This window comes from Cyanistes caeruleus, chromosome 7 (assembly GCF_971803275.1).
Source record: "Cyanistes caeruleus chromosome 7, bCyaCae1.hap1.1, whole genome shotgun sequence".
Taxonomy (NCBI): domain Eukaryota; kingdom Metazoa; phylum Chordata; class Aves; order Passeriformes; family Paridae; genus Cyanistes; species Cyanistes caeruleus.
Window position 1 is genome coordinate 8808394 of NC_141707.1, and position 23018 is coordinate 8831411.

General features: G+C 38.7%; 1 protein-coding gene across 50 annotated transcripts in view; it reads right to left on the reverse strand.

Annotated features, from left to right (window-relative positions):
* The window catches only part of PCNT (pericentrin), a 71262-nt gene that overhangs the window by 46382 nt on the left and 1862 nt on the right, over positions 1–23018 (reverse strand). For 33 of the 50 annotated variants that reach the window (XR_015288840.1, XR_015288839.1, XR_015288838.1 and 30 more), the window contains exons 2-19: positions 19354–19551; positions 17748–17798; positions 16770–16949; positions 15867–16010; positions 13362–13526; positions 10610–13066; positions 10432–10524; positions 10040–10216; positions 8841–9096; positions 6942–7000; positions 6590–6764; positions 5853–5989; positions 5220–5331; positions 4228–4260; positions 2421–2685; positions 2094–2181; positions 1329–1545; positions 196–434 (exon numbers count right to left, since the gene is read on the reverse strand). Coding sequence is in view for 47 of the 50 variants with exons in the window: in XM_086896150.1 (XP_086752276.1) it covers positions 196–434; positions 1329–1545; positions 2094–2181; positions 2421–2685; positions 4228–4260; positions 5220–5331; positions 5853–5989; positions 6590–6764; positions 6942–7000; positions 8841–9096; positions 10040–10216; positions 10432–10524; positions 10610–13066; positions 13362–13526; positions 15867–16010; positions 16770–16949; positions 17748–17798; positions 19354–19551 (5046 nt within the window). In the remaining 3 variants the exon portion in view is untranslated. The remainder of the gene's footprint in view (positions 1–195; positions 435–1328; positions 1546–2093; positions 2182–2420; positions 2686–4227; positions 4261–5219; positions 5332–5852; positions 5990–6589; positions 6765–6941; positions 7001–8840; positions 9097–10039; positions 10217–10431; positions 10525–10609; positions 13067–13361; positions 13527–15866; positions 16011–16769; positions 16950–17747; positions 17799–19353; positions 19552–23018) is intronic. The other 17 variants (XM_086896119.1, XM_086896122.1, XM_086896117.1 and 14 more) reach the window with 12 other exon arrangements.

Sequence of the window (23018 nt, forward strand, 5' to 3'; positions counted from 1 at the left end):
TGAGGTACAAGTATTACACCAAAACAGAAATGTATTCCAACATTTGTGTCTATCCAGGCAAGTACATTTAAAGTTTAGCTACTATCCCCAGACCAGGGACTTCTAAGTGCAAGTGCTGCCTTCCCCTCCCTTGGCCTTCCCACCAGGCTGGAGCTTGCCCAACTCTACACAAAACAGTTCTGTAGTACAAATTACCTTTTCCATTTCTTCTTTCAGATGCTTTTCATTTTGCTCAGAAAAATCTTTTTGTTTTATAATCTCTTCCTTTAAATGCCTTATTTCCTCTGAGAGCTCTGCAATACGCTGTCTCTCAGAGCTGGAGAGAGCGAGCTTGGCTTTGTGCTCTTCCTCCAACACAGATACTTGCTCAGCCACCTCTATCTCAACCTGACATGCTATATCTTGAGTACTCTGGAGACACAGCTTGGTGATTTCTGGAAGGAAAAAAAAACCTAAAATAAAAATCCAGGCCAGACAATAAAATGACATTCTGGAATTGATTTCAACAGCTCCTATTGATGCACAGAAATAAAGCTGAATGTTGTCAGCTGTGCAATTCATCAGTAGCCATGCTAACTACAGGACAAGGAGAACCCCTTAGCTGGATGATTTTACATACTCTGTTCCATTTTATCACTGCCTTGGGAATTTACCAGTATTAACACACAGAGAAATAATCATAAAACTTGTGGCATGACCTTCCTCCTTATCTGCAACGGCCAGAGGAGCAAACTTTCTTTATGGGCAATGTAATGACAGATTTATGGAAGTTTTATCTGCTCTTTTGCACATCATATTATACAAGGCATTTCCCTGCAAGTCAGATGGGACAAATCTCTAAACATTCTTATTTAAGCAGTTTTGATAGTCTCTCTAGTATTAAAAATAAATAATTGAAGGTAAGAATTATAACTGCAAATTTAAAAAGATTTACTAATCCTTTTAACCAATATACAATGGAATACAATTATAACCATGTGTGTTAAATTAGCTAACTAAGTTACGTATTTTTAGTCCAAATGTTTGTATGACAGTGCCCCTCTGGGCACCAGAAATGGAAACCTGAACAATTCCTTTTAGCAACTGTTCCACAGTTCTAGTATAGTTTTTACTACAGAATAAATAACTTCAGGTCACCAAATCTTCTGAAGTGCAACTCAACATGCCCATGAGTGCTCAACAAAAGGGATTAACATCTGTTCAATGTTCCCCATAGTTTAGGGTAAACTAATAAGTTGAAAACTTCTTCAGATAAGCCTGTTTAAAGAAAAATATAAGCCACACAAGCAACTTACTGTTTCCCTTCCCAGTCTCTCAGACCATCCTACCTTTAGAATGTTCTTCTGAAAGTTGGGCACGGAGCTGCTCAAGTTCTAAACAATGCTTTCTCTTCATGGCCTCAATTTCTGTTACGTATTTGTCTGACAGATCCATCTTCATTTTCATCAGGTCCTCTTTATACTGAAGTGCAAGGGAGGATCTTAAGGAATCCAGTTCATGCTTGTGTTGTTCTGTAAGCTGTAGCTGCAAACAGGCAAGTTCTTCCTACAGAAATAAAGGGTTAGGAAGAGATCTTTAGCTTCTAAAAATCATGATAAGAACCTTTCAATAAGAGAAAGGAAAATTCCTTTTTCAAACACATAGTCAACTTAAAATAAGTTGAGCAAAAATGTTGAGATCTTCAGTCACAGCAAGGTGTATGAAAATAGGGGCATAAATTTAAGAGGGAGCAAATTAGCATCTTGGCTTGAAGAGAACAAGGACAGCCACAATTACTACCAGAACTACAGAAAAGAGAAACACCATGAATTCTGCACTTGTGTAGAAGAACTGATAAGCTCCTAACTCAGCACAGGATAATCCAAACACCACACAAAATTACAAAGCACTGTTTCAGCTGTACTACTAAACAGCCTCTCTGAGGCTGAGAGCTATTTAAAGATGGTAATTTACAACATTCCTGTCAAAAAATAATTAAGCCCTACTAAACATGTGAAATTAGTTTACCCTTTGTAAGAGCTAGGAATCAGACATCAGTTTTCATACAGGTCATGTGAAGAACAGTAAAGCTTAAAATATAGCAAAAATCCTACCTGTTGTTGTTCAAGCTGTTGGTTTAGCTGACCAAGTGCACCACTTCTCTCTTTCTCAGCAGACTCTTCAAAAAGTGTGACAGAAGAACTGAGAAAAGGGTTTTAAAGTTTAAGGCTGTGATATGTCATGAATTCAGTTAAATTTACTTGATGACTTATGGTGTAGTACTGAAAGCAAGCAAAGAGCAACTACAACAACTGCTCAGGACTGGGCCATCACCTAATACTCAATCCCAATAGATTTAGATGCTAACATCATCTTTTATGGTAAACAAAAAGAAAATGGAAGCATGCTGTCATAAAATGAAAGGGAAAAGAACAGATCACCTGATATCCCCTACTTGATCTTGACTCATTTCCAACTCTGACAGTGAATAGTCCTTCAGTTCTTGCTGTCTCTGATGCAACAAAGTCAATTCTTCTTTGTAGTTTTCTTCAGCAACAATTAACTTGTTTTCAAAATAAAGTCTCAGTTGCTCCAATTCAGCTTCGTGCTCCTTGTTTCTCTGCTGACGCTGCTGTTCAAACTCCTGTTTTAAACACTCTATTTCTTTTACCTGTGATGCTCGAGCCAGGAGCTGCTCTTTTAGCTCTGGAATGGAGGCAAAACCAACACAAGCACTAAGAATATGTATCTTTCAGCTAAGTGATTCTGTGAAGATTAGATTTAGTTGCAGAGTGTCAGTGGTTTAGGAATGGCATTGCCCCATTAATATTTCCACCAAAAACACCACAAGCCACTTCCTTCTCAATGGGACTCACAGAAGGCAGAGATCACAGGTTGAAGTGAGAGCCATTTACTGGAAATAGCAATGAGATAAAAATGAACTTCTGAAAGACAAGAACTCCTTCCTCTGAAAACATTCTCAGTTACAGTATATTCAGAGAATCCATTCACATGCTAAGAATCAAAATCACCAGCACAATGTTAGGTCTCATTGTTTTCTTGCAGTGCAGGACTAGGCTGGTAACAAGCAGAGTCGTGCACTATTGCTTAACCTTCACACCTGCTTGCTGTTGTAGCACCCAGAAGCAATAAATTATTCAAGAACATTTAATTTGCTCCAGGCAAAACTATCCAAACAAAACCAAACTGAGCATAAACTGTGTAGAAAACCAAAAATCACAGGAAGGAAAATAAAATCAATTCTGGATTACTTTAATGATGGTTTTCTACCCATTGTGTGCTCAGAGGCTGAACTGTCTGGATTAAAAGAATCGACCAATAAAACAGGAATGCAAGTAAAAAGCAGCTACCAAGGCTGCCCTCCTTCCAGAGAGTAAGAACAATGGCCAGCATTGCAGCCTTTTCATTAGCCCTCCAAGAGACTTCTTCCCCACCTTCTGTATTAAAGCAGCAATAACATTTTGGGAAGTTAAAAGGTAGGAAAAAAAGGGGAAAAAAAATCTCAAGAAAGGTAAGTTTTCCCAATAACTCAACTTTCTAAATAATTCAAGTTAGTTAAATCCCCAAAGAATCAACTGAAGTGGGAAATACACTTGGAGGAGTTCCTTGAAAAGAAACAACTTGCCTGGAGGCAAGCAATTGCTTATGTTACACAAGAGAAACTTAAGAAACATTGATGGAAACAGAGGATGCCAACCAGGAGTAACACAACTGATTGTCACAATGTGGTTTTGTGTAGCAAACAAGAAAATGCACTCCCACCATGAAAAAATTCCCACTGAGAAGAAACAAGTGTTCAAGGCCAGATTGGATGAGGCTTGGACAGTGGAAGGGTTGGAATGAGATGATCTTTAAGGTCCCTTCCAACTCAAACCACTCCATGATTCTGTGAAGTCCATGGTTCAAGCTGGCTTGCAAAGGATGAAGCTGCCAGGCACGGGGACCAGAGGAATCAAGTGACAAGAAGGGACAAGGGAAGTCCAATCTGATGCAGGTAGGTTTTGGGTAACCAGCAAAATCTACTAGCACAAAATTAACCCAAAAAAGTGTTTTGTTGTTTTGAACCGGCATACCATTCTTACACCACTGCAGCAACCCCATCATGCAGCTGCTATGATTTAAATCCCACCATCAACCCAAATGCATGGTCAAATCATCACTCAAATGAAGAACAGCAGAGTAAAACAAAACACCTTTGAGATGTCACACACCAAAAGAGATCCTCACCTGGACCATGAGCCTGCATTCTGGTCTCATCACCTTCAAGAAAGATGAAGAAACACAAAGGGTCCAAAGAATGGGATTGTGAGTGATTAGAAACATGGGAAGACATGTGAAATGTTAAAGATTAGATCTACAGAGAAGAATTCCAGCAAATACTATGAAGTGCTATGTACTGTAATTCTGTAATATCAAAACAAAAAAAAAATGAAATAGTCAAGGTAAAGTCTGCCTAATAGAAAAAATTACTTATTTAGTGTATGACCAAACCAATCAAAGAAAATGGTTGCTCTAATACACTTCAAAAGCTACCTACAGTTATATTATTCAGAAAATCTGTAAGTAGTATTTGAAGTATGTTACATGTGCCTTCTGTTCTAACTACCCCAGCAGAACTCAAAAACCTCAAGACAGAGTTTCAACACAAGGAGAACACTGGCAGAGTCATGGTTTCTAGGTTGTTGGCTTTTTTCCCCAGAAGTTATTTAATGTGTTATACATGTCTGTGCACATACATCTATGACATGCTATATTTTATTTCAAAAGGGTATGTCATCTCCAACCACTACACTGCAAAACTGGATGTTTCATTTAATACACCTGGGTCTTGAAACAGAAATACAAATAGGATCATGTTACTGCACTGACCAGCATTTTCTCCAGTTTTTAATTACATGATACTTAATTTGACATTTCAATGAAAATCCTTTTGTTTTCACTGAATATTTTTATAGTGTGCAGGAAGGGAGTGGGAAGGGAAAGGAAAAGCACAGAAATAAGCTTTTCCCCACAGTCATACCATGCTTTTTGATACTGTAGAACCTGTCATCTGACACTGACACACCTCAATCTAGAGACAGATCATTGGGCTACAGTGCACCGGCACTGTGGCCTTCCTGTGTGCTTCTGGTACACAGTTTAAAAGCATTTTGTGTAAATAATGTCTACTTCTGTATGAAGAAGAGGCAAAAACCAAAATGTGTTAGTTATGAACATACCACTTAGCTCTTGTCGATTTGCTCGGGTACTGTCAAGCTGAGACCAAAGCTGCCTGATTTCTTCTTGTGACTGAGCCTTGAGTTGCTCATGCTTGACCTGAAGTTGGTCCAGCTACAAAAAAACCCCACATGTTAAAACAACAACAACAAAAAAACCCACCACAAACAATTTTGTTCTCAGGATTTATTTTACATGCAAGAGACACCTCTGTCAGAAGTAGGTGGAAACCGTGACAACACCACTCTCAGATCCTGACAGTATAAGAGATCTCAGTAGCAGCATCTCTTAACTATTACACTCCTCTCAAAGGGAAGAATGTGTTCCTGACGTCACAATTATCTTCACTGGCAAGAAAATAAGACATTAGCCAGACAAAAACAAAATGTGAGAACCAGAAAATTAGGAATATAAATACAGAGGAAGAGATGACACCAAATGGCACAAAGGCAACTGCATTCCAAAGGTTTTGAACTCCTGTGGAAACTCAGTATTTACCTGCTTCATGGTTCATTTTGATTTTTCAATAACATCCCTAAATACAAACAGGTCACCCAAATGATATGTATATGGTCTAGTTTTCATTGCATAAAGAGTAATCAACTACTCTAAACAACTAAAGAAATGTAATTTACCTCCTTCTGAAGTTCCTGTTCCTTTTCTTGGCTTTTCATCTTTATGTCTTCTAGGAGTTGGTTATGTTCAGCCTGCAGCTGTTCTTGTAATTTTGTGATAGCTAACTGGTGCTGCCTCTCCAATTCTACACATTTCACTAAAATTAAAAATGAGTTCTGTTACTCTGTCATCCCAGTTAATGAATAACCTGTACAGCTTCTGTGCAACAAAAATAGGAACACATGTCTCTACCTTAAGCACTAGCTTTTAGGGAATCACAGAAATGCTTGAGAACAGTAAATTATTTGAAAGTCAAACACTTCCATGCACTGCTTTGTAATTCTCTGCATCCCACACTGTCAGTTAGCCAAGAGACAACCATTTGTTCCATTAAGCCTTAACTATTCACAACCCAAATGCAATTTTTTTGTTAGAAAAAGCTTCTATTAATATTAATCACATTTTTTATTAACTCAGCAAGTGTCAAAACAGGTTTTCAAATAGAAGCAAAACAGCACCTCCCTTTAATATTCACCTTACATCTCATACTCTGTGGAAGTCAAAATGCAGCAATGCTATCCAAGTTTTAAACAATTCTTCATTTACAACCTGTTGTCTAGACAGTCTTACGCCATCATCCCAGGTTTTAAATAAGGCTACATAAATACATCTTGTATTTGCTTTTATACACATTGTCAAGTCACTTAGCTATGTCACTATTCAATAAAACAGCTGCCTCCCAGACCATAATACTTACTTTTAGACTGTACATTCTCAACAGAAAGAAGCCCCAGTTCTGCTCTGACTTTTTCCAAATCCATTTCCAGAGATTTCTGCAGTGCGATCATCTCAGTCTCATGTTTTTCAGACAGCTCCTCACACATGTTTTTTAAACGTCTATCAGACTCTAATTCCCAGTCTCTTTTGAGGGTCTAAGAGAGTAAGACATGCATTATATTAAAACAAACACGTTTAGTAAATTAATAAGGTTTTATTTCTCCATTTATTTGTCCTTTACAATAAATGTGTAGCAGATCTGGGACTTGTACCAGCTCTTGTTTTCTGAAAGGAGCTTTATTTTCACCTTGTATAAAGAACAGAATTTGTACCTCTAATGCCTGGACATGTGTGTCTTCCATTTCCAATTCTATTTTCTTTCTCTGGTCAACTGTGAAATAAAATACTTATTAATAAATTTACATAAAATATTAAATTATAAGTAGAAATATGGATGAGATTACAGTTTTCAACATCAAACTCAGGACTTATATGGGCAGGCATAAAGCAGGACAAGATGCTCAGTTCATCCACACCTGCTTCAGGTGAACACTGGTTCACTTTCATTTTAGAAAACAAGCATTCTAGAACTTACAGCTTCAAAGACTACTCAGAAAGTGAAGTTCAATTTAATTAGTAAAGCCTGCTGAAGTCTACAGAGAATGTGATACTAAAAAGAAAAATAACCCTAAAGGTACAAATTCAAATGACTATTGATGTCATTTTAACATTTCACTGCACACCACTATCAGCACAAAATCACCTCCAGAAAGACAGAAGTAGCACACAGCAGCAGCAGGAAACTTCAAATTTCTTCTACAAATGTCTAGGAAAAAAGACTGCAAGACAGATGCCACTATCTGCTCAGTTATCACTGACACAAATAGATTCTTCCTTTCCAGATCCTCCCTCAATTAATTCCAGCTTCTTGTTCAGTCTCTTTTTTGGTTTGCAGGAACCCTGTAAAGGTCTATTAGCCACCTTCCCACAGCATCAAAGCACTGTTACCTAGGCTTACTTATAATATATAATAGTTTATAATATGCAACCATGATTTCAAGTCTTTTCATGGGAAATGAAAACTTAGGGATTAAACTGGTATTAAGTTGCATTGGCAAAACACACCTTAACAGGATTGCTATTAAGAACTGCCTCTTGACCTCCTGCTTTCAAATCTCACTGTGCTATCAGTTCACTGCACTACTGGTGGTAACAAATGGTTTCCCTACTTTTAGATCAAAAAGAAACACCCTTAAATGAATGTTCTCATTCTCTTAGAGAAGGACACCTAAAGGAATGGTTTCTAAACCATATTTCAGAGCTCAGATGGGTGTGATGAGCACTGCAGAGCCTAGCTGGAGGCCTGCAACTAGCAGTGTTCTCCATTTATCCACTGGAATACAAGGAAAAACTTCTTTTCTGTGAGGGTGACAGAGCCCTGTAACAGGCTGCCCAGAGTGTCAGTGGAGCCATTTTCTCTGCAGATATTCAAAACATTCCTGGACACAATCCCATGCAAATTGCTCTGGGTGGAGCTGCTCTAGCAGAGGTTTGATGATCTCCAGAGAGCCCTTCCACCCTGACCAGCCTGTGATTCTGCAAACTTCTTCAGAGAAGTGCTGCGAGATTCACCTTTCTTCAGAAATTTCTCAAATTCTGCCATACAGGTAAAAAATGGTCTGACCTGGAAAGAGAGAAATTTCCCAAACAATGCCAAGAGCATCAGCAGCAGGCCTTCAGTACTATGAGGTGCAGCTGCCTTCTTGCTTATGCCACAATACAATCTTATATTAAGTGCAGCTCAAAGGACACCCAGCTACAGGTTCTCACTGAGCCTTTCAGTTCCTTCCCAATTCCTTCCTAACACTGACAGGGGAAGCCAGGAAGCATTCACATATCTTCTCAGAAAGACAACAGTTGTGCTGACTTAGGGAAAGAAAAACCCTGAGAACATAAAGGATAAGAGCCCTGCTCTTTTCACTGATCAAGTCCTTTATGAGAACTTGGTCTAAAGCCTCCTGAAAGAAAGTAGTTCAGTTTAGCACTAATTTACAGATGAAGAACAACTAAACTTGGTCTGCACAACTTCATTCTCATATATAAAACACGCACTCTTGCACATGGCAGCCCTGCCCATACTAGAGGTAACACCAGCTGTCATTCACAGGCCAGCTCTACACCAAGACAGGAACCTGTGCAGGAAGAAAATACTTATTCCCCAGTTTTAATACCTAGTTCTTGCTGATACTTGGACTTAAGGTCTTCTTTTTCCTTCAGACACTGTTCCTTCATCTTCTCCCACTCCAGCTGGTGGCGGCTCTGCAGAATCGCTACCTCCTGAGCACGTTTGTCATTGAGCATCTCCCGCAGCTCCATGAGGGCAGTCTCCTTCTCTTTCCTCAAGTTTGACTGTGTAAGCTCCAGCTGAGAGGTGTGCATATTGTTTAAGGTCAGGCGTAAAGCTTCCAGTTCAAGGCTGTGCAGTGTCTGCAGTGGAGTAAAAAAGGGTTTCTCCCTCCCCTCTAATGAAATATGCTTGCTTTTTCATGACTAGTTTAAGTTTTGACTGTTAAACACATCTGAGTTTTGCCTTTCTGTACTTGGAGACTGTTTCTTTGTGGCAAGGACCCTTCAACCCTTAAAATAAGCTGCTATAATGAGACTTGAATGTTCTCAGTGCAGTGTAAAAGGCTTTCCTTACCTGCCTCCCAATTTCCTCCCAAATATCCTGTATCTGTCTACTTCCTGACATCAAAGCAGAACACAAGCTCACTCCAGCCTTTCACTGTCTATTGAAAGAGCTCTTTATGTTTGGTGCTGGTTATAATTTGTTAACAAAGTAAAGTTCTAAGTGATATTGGAGAAGTAGAAATAAAATTCACCACTTCTCAATTCTTAAGTAAACTAACCAGTGTACCAACAGGTTATAATTCGACCTAATCCTAGACATATTCTTTCCATTTCCACTTTGCATTTAGTGGAAATGTTCAAAAACCCAGGAAATATATAGAAGTAAAAGTCAGGGTTTCACACTTCAGCTTAGCAAGAAAGCATTCCTAATTATTAATAGTAGGATAATTAAAAAGGGGGAGGGGTTTATAGCCTTCATAGAATTTACTTGTTAAACTTGCCAAAACAAAAAATTACAAAGCTGTTTTTTCTCTCTTAAAATCATCCATTTAAACATCCCGTTTTCTTCAGAATTCATGTTAAAATATAATTGCAGTGAGGATTCTGGAGAACTCCTCTAAAAAATATCAACTACCACCCACTAAGAGAACACTCCTTTTACTTTGGTTGTAGCACCATGTGAAAGAGCACATGTAATAGCCACAAAAATTAAGGAGAAGGCTCCTTGATTTCTGTGTATGCTGGAGATCATCAACAGTCAGCTAAGAACTATATTAATCACTGTGTTTCTTGTTTTCACCTGGGATTGGAGCTGAGCTTGCTCATGCTCTGCTCTGTGTGTGGCTGCCATTTGCTGCTGGAGCTCATCTAGTAGGTGCCTCTGTTCCTCCTTTAGCTCGGCACGGAGCTTCTCCATTTCCTCTGAGTGTTTAGCAGCCAGCTCGGAGATTTCCCGATCGTGCTCTCGTTCATGAACCTGCAGAGAATACTCAGATGACAAGCTTTCTTCAAAATATGTTTGTTTAGCCCTAATTATGGAACAAGAATTATCCCCTCCTCCTGACCCCAAAATGAAAACACCACGGAAAGAAATAATAAATAGAATTTTGCATATCTAAAATGTTTACACTGCTTACATGACAAGGCAAAATAACTTTATTTTTCCAAAACAAACCAAATTACAGCACATACCTTTTTTATTATAGCAATCTCTTCCTTTCTTTTTTCTTCCAACTTCTGTTGTTCTTCCACTTTGTCTTTTATTTCAGCATTTAACTCTTCTATCTGAAAACAGGCATACAAACATTAGAAATGGCTACCTTAAGCATTCCAAAACCCCATGACTCCTGCAGTTTTCAGGGTTTCCTACCTCTCTCTTGTGTGCCAAACTCACTTCAGTTAATTCAGTAAGGTGCTGATTCTCCATCTTATCCATTTCCTCTTTGTAGTGCTTCTCCATCTTGGACTGAGCCTCCTGGGCAGCCTGACAGGACTCCTGCAAGAGAGCCTCAAGCTCCAAATGAGCCTTTTTCAACTGAGCAATTTCTTCAGTCAATTGGCTTTTTTCCTCACTGTATTCAGTAGTCTTTTCCTTTATTTCAGCAGTAAGTTTATTAATTTGTTGGTTGCTGAGGTTTAACCTGTCCTCATAGCTCAGTCTTTCACACTCCTGTATTTCTTTGATGTTTTTCATTTCAGCATTAAGCTCATGGATGTTTATCTCAAGGTCCTCAATGATGCTAGCATTCTCTGCAAGTGCTTGTTCTGCTTTTAACAGATCCTCCTCAACATGGGATAGTCTTTCTCTTAAGGCTGCTTTTTCCTTCAACGAAAGTGCTAAATTTTGTTCTTTAGTACTGATTTCAGCTTTGAGCAGTTCCTGTTCTTTTAGCAATGTCTCTTCAGATATGGTTTTCTGACTGCACAGCTCTGCTATTCTCTGATTTTCAGCCTTCTGAGCATTAAGCTGGCTTTCCATCCAATCCCTTTGACTTTGCAAAGCTGCTAACTGATGGTCAAAAAGAGCCTGCACTTCGCTTGTCACGGAATCAGAAGCCATTTTCTGCTCCTGAACATGTCTCACTAACTCCTCCTGAGTTTGCACCTGCATCATCAACCTGTCTCTTTCCTCCTGGAGGTCTTTCACCATTTCTAGCCATGTACAGGGGTTTGACACTTGTGCTGGAGATGGCTGGCCTCCATCCTCACTCTGCTGCTTTACTAGAAGCATAAGTTGATTTTCAAGTTCTTTCTCCCTCTCCATTTTCTGAAGAAGTTCTTTTTCACAACAGATCCGTGCTTTGTGTTCTTCCTGCAGTTTTGCATGCATGTGAGAGAGCTCAGACATAGCTTTCTCCCAATTTTGAACAGCTTCTTGGGTGTCCTGATAAGGCATTTCCAAGGCTGACTCCTGATGGAGCTGTTCAGCTGGCTTCAGAGGTCTCTCTACTAAACACATCATCTCATCATCTATGTCACCGTGGTCTCCAATTTTATTTTGCTGCAGGGAGTCATCTGACATATATGAAACAAAGGCTTCTGCTTTCACCTCTGCCCCTTCAAAAACATCTTGAGCCAAGCCACTGAGACATGTCCCCTCATCAAGGCTAGAGTTTAATGGAGAAGATATAAAATCTCTGCTGGGTTCTAGGAGCACACTGTTGTCTAACCCATACATACTGCATCTGCCCTCTTCAATGGCATGGCCCTCTGAGGAGTTGGACACACAGGAGTCTTCTGGAGTTTCTGTGGAAATGAGGTATTTAGCCAATATACCTTCATCACCACTGAAAAGCCCTAGTTCTGACAAGGGTTCTTCAGACAGGTTCTCCCCTTCACTACTTCCATTATCCTTCGTGATCTCTAAATTCTTTGTTTCTTCTAATTGATTCCTTGAGGAGTCATGCTGGAACTCCAGTTCTCCATGCACTGGCTCATCTCTAACTTCTGACTGGTGTGCTGTGTCCCACATCTCCTCAAGATCCACTCCCTCCAACTGAGACATCCTTGAAAAAATCGGGCTTTCCCTCAATTCCAATAACTTTTTATTGGAGACTATCTCTCCTTCATGCTTTTGCCTTACATCTATACTTTTTTTAGCCTCATAAAGTTGCTTTTCATTTAATTCCCGGATGTAGGAATTCAGTTTCTGAATCTTATTCAAGGACTGTTTTTCTTTTTTATATCGCTGGGCTTCCTTCACTTGCTCTTCTGCATGAGAAAGTTGGTAGTTAAGGCCATCAATTAAATCCTTGTATTTAGTTTCTATTTCAGATTTTTCCCTCTGGAAGTCTTCCCGTTGGTTTTCAAGTTTCTTCTTCAAATTTTCTTTACTAATTTCAGATTCTTGAAGCCTTATATTTAAGTCAATTATTATGCCATTCAAATTCTGAATGTGTTCTTCAGAATTCAAAGCACAGAGTTCTTTCTTTAACTGTTCAAGTTCATTTTTATATTTTAAAATCATTTCTTCTTCATAGACCTGCTTGGCTTCTGCAATCTCTCTTCTGTGGCACTTCTCCAGCTCATTTCTCAAGTTATCCAGCTGTCTGCAAATATCCTTCTCATGACTGATTTTCAGTTCTTCAATATGTTGCTGTTCTTTCACTTTGGATAAAGCGATTTCTTTTTTTAATTCTGTTATTTCTGAGTCCCGGAGAGAAAGTGTGTGCTGTAGTATAGATAAGCCAGATCTTTCTGATGTCAGCACATCTTGAAGACTTTTAATAAATTGTTCTTTTTCAGCTATGCTTTTGTATAGCTCTTGCATTGTATCTTTCATATCCTCTTCCTTTTGGACAAGAGGGTTTTCTTTATCTTTGGTATTCTTAAAAATAAAACATTACATATAAAATATGTCATGATTTCATTTCCTTAAACCTCACGTTTTTAATTTGCATTCAGAAATAATGCTTAAGTTTAAGGTTTCTATTTATGGCACTACTAATTACATTCTTAAATGAAACCAGACATTAAGCTGTTTCATTAATGTATGTTAGTCATCACAATCCCTATGAATTTATTTCTATATAAAAAGACTTTTTTCATGAATATGTCACTACAGCAAGTTCAAGTTATCACCAAATTTGAAATAAATAAGAACAAAAAAATTATGTTTTTACCTTTTGAGAAGACTCCAGCTGCACTTCCAGGTCATGTGCTTTCTCACGCAGTATCTCCAAGTGTGCATTTTGCTCTCTGAGACAATCCTGAAACAAGGACATTTGCTGCTGAGCTTCTAATTCTTTGTTTTTCCTGAGACTTTTATTCCTCAGTATCTCAGTAACCTGGACACGTAAAAGGCACTCACAGTCAGGAGAAAGTTTATATCCAAACAACTCATACACAAGACTCACTGAAAGCAAGTGTATTTACAGATTTACCCTAAATCTTTCATTCTCAAAGAATAAAAATCATCCTAAAAAAGCAGACAACACTTGTCATGTTTGAGATACTATTACTGAAAAGATGCAAATGTTAGATAATTCATCCCTATGGTGAATTTTCTAACATTATAAACCTATAAATCTAGCATAATAAATCATACTGGATTCCTCCAATATGAAGCAGAACTTCCAATGGACTAGACATGCCATTAAGAGGACAATGAATAAAACCAGTCTTCTCTGCAAAGCATTTACAGCTCATTACTGAAGATAGTTTTTTCCCTCTCCACATCCCTTCCAATGAAAGGAAAACATTTCCCCCATGAGGGTAACAAAATATGTTTTATTTAGCATATTTTTCTCAATATGTCACTAAAACCAAGGAAGAATATGTAAGACAATATTAGTGCCTTCATCTGTTATCAAAGTTGACATCCATCCACAAGATGCATCGTCTCACTAAACTTAGAATATGCCTGAAATGCTACTTGGAGGCTTGATCATTGTCTTTCAATGGCTTATGGTGCAAATCCAAAACACCTGTTGAGTAGCCTTCACTTTTACCATATTTTGCTTTTGCAACCAGAATTGTAGACACAGAGCAGTATTTTTTGTTATTCTACAAAATTTCATTTAGCAGACAGTTTATTTTTCAGGGCATAAGCAACTTGTTTAAGATAATTCCTGGACTTAAAAAGTCTCCATTTTTATTTTTAAAATATTTACACCCCTTTCCCTTCCTATCCAGACTTTTAAGATACCTAATCCCATGTAGAGCAATTCTTATCCTGCAAACCTGAAACAGTTACTGTACAGAAACACTTCTCTTTGGTGTATATTACAAGGCTACAAGGACAGCAAATACATAGGTTGAGAGAGAATGGCCAGTAGAACACCGAGCATCACCAAGAAAGGATAAAGCACTTTTAAAAATACATTTTAAAGCAGTGAAGTGCTGCACTATATCTCGTTATCCAGGGATTAGATCCATGATCAACCCAATGCACTGAAGCAGGTTCCTGTGTGTCACAGAGGCTGCTTGAACCATGTGATTTAAATTTCTTTCTTTGAGCCAAGTCACATTACCTCAGCACAGCAAGTTTCTGTCTAACAGCTGAGATGTCCCAGTTGCCCAAGCAGAAACTCATAGACTTCTCTGGTAAAGGACAAATGATCACATGCAAATCCAAATAATATAGCAACTGTTGTGTAAAAGCCACAAACCACTTGTGGCAGGACATTCCCCTACCACAGAAGGGCTTCTCTGTTCTGCCTATCAGCTGGTGCAGTAGCTCAGGAGATCTTCCCCCCTCAAAAGAATTTGCTAATCGTTGAAATATCTCAGGCCAGACATCTGTCTGATACTGAGATATTTCTGGTGCCATGGAGGTGGCATTCCCAGCTGACAATAAATATCTTGCCTTGGGAGAGAGATTGAAGGAAGATAAGCTTGAATTCCTGACTGATAGACACTTTACAAATTATAAAAGCTACACCAAATTTTCATGAGGCAGAAGTCTTCTGCACATTCCATGGAAATGTGTGGGGCTCTTCCCTCAAGCTGAGATGCCACTTTGTGGTTACTCTCCTGGGGGTTGAGTGAAAGCAATCTGTGTACCTCAACATCAGTTTGGTGGTAAGTTCTACTGACTCCTATCTATATAACTTCTTTGACAGCTATAATGTAGGTACCTTTATGTTGTGCACTGTTTTATGTAATCTACTAGTAGTTCTTTGTTTTAACCTGTGTAGTACTGAACTCTGTTTAAAGCCATTTGTGTGTTAATCTTCTGCCTACTCAATAAGTAACTCATTTTGTGATAAACCTGATCTGCAATTCTTAAGAGCTTGCGAGCCAGAGAGGTTTAGGTGTGCCTCACCTGAATTCAAGCTGCTGCCAAAAATCTACACCCAAGGCAGGGCTTGAATAACGCTTTTACTCAGTCCATAACACCACTAACAACATTGTATAAAATTCCCTAACAAGGGCTTAAATTAAGGATAAAAGAAATGCAATTACCTTCAAAACATTATGCAAGCAAGTGGAAAACATGGGGATATTTCCAGGATTTCTCCATAGCAACCAGGAAAAAACCCTGCCTCAAACTGAAATAATTTTGACTGCTGTGCTACAAACTGGACTATGAAGAGCTGCATCATCAGCTCAATGTTTTTACATTCATACTCTAAAGTTGTTCTTGTGGTCTCTGTAAGGACTCACAAATTGGAGGAGAGGCACACCTGATGCAACTGGAGCTGTAAATCATGGATCTGACCAGCCACAGATGAAGCCTCTTCCTGTAGCTCATCCCGGTCTTTCTTGGCCTGTTGAAGGCAGGTTGTTAACTTCCAGATGATTTCATTCTGCTCTTGAACCATTGTTTCCTACAGGGATCAGAAGAAGTGCACTTTTAACATTAAAAGAGTCTTAACATATTTGGAACCAAGTAGGTTTTCTTGAAGCAAAGCCATTACAGAGTCTGTAGTTACATTTCAGTTTTAACCAACTTGCACTGAAGAAGTCTTTGTGTCCAAGGATGATGGCAGGCATGATGGAAGAGAAGTCTTAAACTGATCTCAGAGATGACAAACCTAACCAAAAGTGATTTTAAAAACAAATTATGGGATGCCAGCAATGAAATGGGTATTTTTACTTCCAAATTTACTTCCAATTCTTATTGAAGTAAAAAGCAATCAAATTTTCAAAAAGGATATAATGAATATTTAGTACCCCCTAAATTATTTCCTATCTGCCAGCAATTCCCTTCAGTCATGTGAGAGGAAGCTAATGAGATAGGATACATTAATCCTATTTTACATTAATCACATTTATCTTTTCAATTTATTTATCACCAACAGTAAACGTTTTTGTTTCCCCAATCCTAGAATGTGAAAAAGAACAAATAAAGGGGAAAGTAACTAGTCTTAGAAAGCATCTGGTAATAATTTACCTGTACACAGAACTGCTAGAGAAAGGGAATTCAAATTATTATTTAATATTCTGGAAGAGGATGATGCACTACATGTACTCACTAAGTACTTCTCATTAAAAAACAATAGGTTTTTGAGTTCTGTGTTCTAAATATTCTTAGGATTAAAATATGATAGTGTTATCCCAATACCCAATTCTGTGAAACATCATACCTGAAGCTGCATAGAATCGTTGTGCTGGGTGACTTGGTCCTGCAGCTCCTCCATCTGTACAGTGAGCCTTTCCACTGCTCCTTGTTTCTCAAGCAGTCTGCTCTCCAGCTCAGCTATCCTCACCTGACACATCTGAGCATCAGCCTCGCTGTATTCTGCAGCAGAATTTATCCTATCTTTCTTCATTAAAAAAAAACCAGAAAGGCATTTATTCACTAAAAATACCATTTCTGATTTGTGATTAGTCTGAAAACAAATTCAGCTTCAAGGTTAAGTCCTGGGCAAATTCTACTTTAAAAGTAACCCAACACTGAGACTTTGTACCTAATAGAAACATTACCTACATAAAGTTCTTAATGCCTAAAAATTTCAAATTAAAAATTATCATAGATAATAAATTTTTATGATAGTTTAAAGCACAAAAGTAAAGTAAGAGTGTTGTGATTCTATAGCACCAAATGGTGGCAACATGCCACTTTGGCACGTATTGGGATTTAAATATCTCCAGTTGTGAGGAAGGAAACAGAATGCTACCAATTTAAACAAACTTTTTACATCCATCTGACCAGAGAACAGTCCATGAGAAGCAACAATGTAAAGCTCTTCAATTACAATGAAAATTCTGTGGTTTCTTAGGAGCAACATTGTTGCAATCATCACAGAGGATACAGTAGCTTAAGTTTTGAATACTTTTGGTTGTATTGTTTGAAACAATGAAAAAGGAACTGGAAACATTAGAAACATTCAAATTTCTCTGGGCAAAGTCTATGATTTTACAAAACTCAAATTTCTTAGCAACCAGTTTGCACAGCCAGTACATGTACATACAGAGAAATGCCCATTTTATACCATAAAATAGTGAAATCGTATCAGTTTTATCCTATTTGATAACAATGTTTAATTAATCATTTTAGCCACCAATTATCACAGCCTTCTTTCAGCTCTATCCAGCACAAAGATAAACCCTTTCACACTTACTTGAGTTGCATGATCATCCAGTGGCTCCCAGCTAGACAAATCAGTGCTGCCCTGGTAAATAAACAAATCAACACTAAATCATAACTATTTTAAATAAAAATAAGGAAAAAAAGAATTATTTTGGAAAAACCTTAAGCATGAGCCAGAAAGGTCTGTGTTGTGAGAGACTGACTTTATATTAAATCCAGCTGGTCTTTCATGATGAAATGAACTAAACTGCAAAAAAGTAAACAAACAAAAGTATTATAATGTCTACTTAAATTTAGGGCTAAGCCTCAACACTAATTCAATACTTGATCCTCTGCTGTTGTAGCTGGCAAATATGTGAGCAATCTTTAATCTACTACTAAAGATTAGCACACTGACAGGAGATTATTTAACAAACATACTGAAACCATTCAGGTAATCACAAAAGCAACATCTTTTTCTGACACACAGATTTAACATAGCTTGATACCTTGAAAGAGGTTTCCCTCTCACTAAATTCACAAGACCAAGATGACTATTGCATTATTTGGAAAAGGCAGCCCACAGATCACCCTGCATTTTGAGTCTGCTTGAAGTAGTTCCCAATGATTATTACCTCCCTGGAGGTATCCTCTCCAGGTAACCTAGAATTCCAGTTGCTTCACAAACCAGCTATTTTGAAAAAAGCTGCTTAGTAGCAATAAGTGATTTTTGCTTGCTTTTTTAAATTTAAGCTCACATGAATGTAGAAGGGACATGGCTTTGGCTGAGTGACAAAACACTACATTTTCCCTCAGTGCAGACACTCATGTGCAGCTTCATAAAAGCCTTTGCAATACTAACATTATGTTGAAGATATCCTGAAAGCATCAGGGATACCCTCACAACAGAAAGCGGGATAACACACACAAATTTCATGTCCCATCATTGCAGGTTTGCAAACACGTTAGAGTTTGATGCTATTGTGGTATGTTGTGAAAATACACCAACATCTAGAGATGCTTTTGGTGCAGAAGGCACCAGCTCCCCAAAATTTCTTTCACAGAGAACATGACTATCTTCAGAGAGTCATCAGTATATATATATATATACCGAAATACACCAGACACAACCAAAGTCACATCTTAAACAAATCTGTGGAAATTACATCTATGCTAGCTTTAAAATGGCTACTAAGAGCTTGCTGGAATAAAATACAGTTTTTCAGAAAACACTAAGAATATTTGAGCCAGTCAAGTGATACAAAACCAAATTAATGGTGCGCATTACAAGGTCCTGGCAGTTTTTAATCTGTTGATGTCCCAGTCCAGACTTGCCATTTTGTGACTTCACAGCCACATAACCCTAAAGTCTGCCCAAAGAGAAGTCATGACAGTGAAATACTTTAATTTAGGAGGTTAACAGCTCCCTGGCAACAACAGCTGCCCAGGCCATACCATGGAGATGTCTTACTCAGCAAATGAGATCACTTTGTGAGAGAGTGAACTATTACAAGTGAAGATAACACCAGTTCACTTACCTCCCAAGGTCAGCTGGTGGCCAGTGCCAGTGAGCTAACACTCAATCGAGTAAAACAACCACCTGAACACTTGTTACCTACAGATGGAGCAGAGCAAAGGCAAGAAATACTGAAATTTACCTGTGCCTCTGTTGTTGCCTCTGGCAGGTTGGTGTCTTCAGCCTGACCCTCTACACACTTCCCAGCATCTCTGGCTGCTACTGGGTGCTCTTCCTTCGGAAGGTCATGCGTGTGGACAGCCGAGCCCTTCCTCTTCGCCGCCTTTTTCTGCGACTGCGTGATGTCACCCTTTGCTTTTCGCTGTCTGAAGTAAGCAAACTGTTCAGGAAAGATTGCAAGAGGTACAGGGAGAGGTAAGCAAGGAAAAAGTAGCAGAACCACAAGATTAACACAGTCATGGGTGACAGAGCTCCTGTCTTGATAAAATATGTACATCTGCAGAAAAACTTCTTTATCTGCCTACTATCACAACATACTGGATAACTGTGCCCTTAAGCAACAAATCTCACACCAGCACTAAAGGCTCATTTCCACACAAGAATCAAAGTTTTACTCAGTGAAACTTTGTGCGTCAATGATAATCCAGAATTACAGCAAGACAAATTAATAAAGGAATGAGTTGTCAATATACTAGAAGCATTAGGAAAAAATAATAATTGAGCAGTCTTTCTGTAAGACCAGCCAAACCAAGAACCCTCTTGTCATGGTGCCAGAACCAGCACACCCCTACAAATACATCTAAACAGGTCTTAGCCAGCGTAAGCTTTGAGATGAGGATTCACTTCCGTTAATTTTAATGCTCCTTCCCTGCCACCCCCTTAAGAGAACACAGCAAAACTTCCTCGCCAGAAAGCAGCCTCCAGTACATAAATAGAAAATCAATTAAGCCAGGTCATTTTAATTTCTTCTGTTGAAGAATCAGATGCTCTACTTTATCAGGCTATCACAGCTATGCAAAGCCCCAGGGACTTGTAAAGAATGTCACTGACAATTTATTACCCAACTCACCCTAAACAGCTTGAAAAGGATTATTGTTATTTTCAAGTCTAGTATAGTGTTTAGGCACCATTTCCAAATAGCATCTCCCCCAGAGAAGAAATCCAGACATCCTTCTCATAAGGAAAAAGTCTTCTTCAAGCTTAAAACCACATGCTAACAAGTTTAGTGTCATATCCTTGTGATGAGGATACAGATAGTTAACTGTAGATGACTGAATGTAAACACCACTGCCAAGCTGTGCCAGCAAAACACATGAAAATCCACTGTTTGACAGCTTGGTTTTCCTGTCAGCCACCTTGCAGAAAAACCTTGTCCCATTCTTCTCAGATTGTGAAAAGGATCTAGTTCAGTCCCCTCTCCTTACAGGAACTTCTACCTGACAGCTTACCAACTCAACAGGTGCACAGTTGCACATCTGCTACACCCAGCAGCCTGTTTAAAAGGTATATTTGCAGAAAGACATCAACTTCTTAACAGCTGATATAATTTTGATGTACAAAAAACTTATTTTTTAAGACCACCTTCTGTAATTTCTAGTTAGTTATACTGAAGTGCAGATTAAATGAAGATTGCCAGGCTTGTGCCTTTCATAATAAGCAGAATGAACAGACCATAAAGCTGCAGTGAGACACAAATGCCATCCTGTGAAACCAGGTGTCAACTCCAGCACTTACTGATGGCAATGTATGTCAAAAATAGCTACAGCACTAATTAACCTGATAACATGGGGAAACAGGGCAGGAGGAAGCATGCAGAAAAATGGAGAGTAGAGGAAACTGCTGAAGCAGGGAAAAAGGGAAAACAGGAGTAAAACAAGCAGAAAAAATTAAAGGCAGAGAGAGTGGGCATTACAGAGAGCAGTTACTGATTAATGAAGGGAGAACCAGAGACTTGGCATGGCTGAACACCAAAACAGTATAAATTTTCAGAAGCACAGGTAAAGAAAACAGAACTTACTTTGTGCTATTCACATGCACTAAACATATAAAATCATAATATATACCATGCAAAAATATCTAACTACACCAAAATTTTATGGAACTACTGGACTTGGTGGAGGGGCTGGATTTAATCATGCTCCAGATTTATGGGAAAAGTTCTATTTAGAACAATATCCAGTTTTCATGTGAGAGAATCTCAAATTCACAAGCAGCCATCCAACATGAAGTAGTGAGTATGAATGTAAAGAAAGCAAAACATAATTGCCTCTGCCTCATCACAGTGAGATCCCATCATGCCTGTTTTGAATTAACCCTCCTTTTGCTTTCTAGAAGCACATGCAAAGGTGAAAGCTTCACTTTTAGCCAAGATTGCAACAGGAACCCTGAGAGCATTGTCCTCCACAGCATTCCAAGCAGCTGTTGTAACATAAGAACACCTTCCTACAGGTACCAATGCAGTGCAACTTCATTGCACCAGGACCAAACAGTTAAAAGTTGATGTAATACTTTATGTGCTTCAGAAATTAGTACCAAAACCAACACCCAGAGAAAACGGAACAGAGCAGAAAACAACATCAGCACCAAACAGAAACAGGTTGTTCAAACAAACATTAGTCTAGTTCTTGGATACAGCAAACATAAGCAATAAGTGTTCTTAGACAAAACCAAGAAATAGTTTCTAGACCTTCCTCAAAATGACGAGGTGGGAGAACTTCCTGGAAAACCTGAACTCATTTTTCAGGTCCTAAGTGTAAAATGGAAGAGGAGAAAAACTTCCCACACCCGAGGTACGGCACAGAAACCTCTGCAACTAGAGGTACAGGTGGTCAACATGCAGATTAATTAATATGAGGTAGAAAAAAACAAGGAGAAAAAAGCAGTAGTTAAGCTTGTTCTGTTTCTCAATTACTACTCTGGCTATCAGTATTGCACTTGTTGGAAGCAGCAATCTGAGGTACCTGATACAGTCAGTACTCAGCTGCCAATCACGGTCTCCAATAAATACAACAGTTGGCATTATCATTATTATTAGGTGATAACTTAAATGCATCTCAATAATGGAATGCTTATTCCTATATGGAAAAGAATAATGCAAGTATGGTTTGAAAAGATTTAGATCATGTTTCTTTGGAAAGTCATTGCTTAGCAGACTAAAATCTAAGGATGCTAAAGATAAAATAATTCATTTTGTGGAAGGTGGCAGTTAGACAAAAAGCCCTCAAGAGTTGACACCTTCAGACTGAGGCAGTATCAAACTGCAGTTACATCACTACACAGGTTGCTACAACAGAGGCCTCTCACATGGAACCAGCCTCAATCCTGTCCCCTGCTGTCAGGAGTGCCTGTAGAGATGTGTGGAGATGGTTTAGAAAGCTGATCTGGTGGACACTGAACATTTCTGTGTCAGACCAAAGATGAGATCACCCTAAGCTGCTCTCGGCTGCACCACAGGAAGGAGAACCTGTACTTGCTCATGGTTCTTCCTCCCTTTCAAAACTGTGCTGTATCCATGAGGAGGAGAGCACAAAGAAAACGAGAAAAAAGAAAAGCAGAAGAATAAAAAAGGGGAAATGTCACCTGGGTGCTTTTTGGAATCTGCCAGCCAAGGAATAGATCTCTGTGACATTCTAATCAGCAGAGGAAGCACCACATTTATCTCTGTCCCTCTAAAACTCTTCCTCTCCTCTCAGAATACCATATGACACCATGTAGCAGCAACACTGATGGGACTGCTAATGATATATTTTTTTTAAAATGGGAAGAGAGATTTAGTACACAGTATAGAAAAGCAGTAAATGCAACACTGGGTCTGCAGGTGTAACTTGAAACATAAGTCCCTGCTTT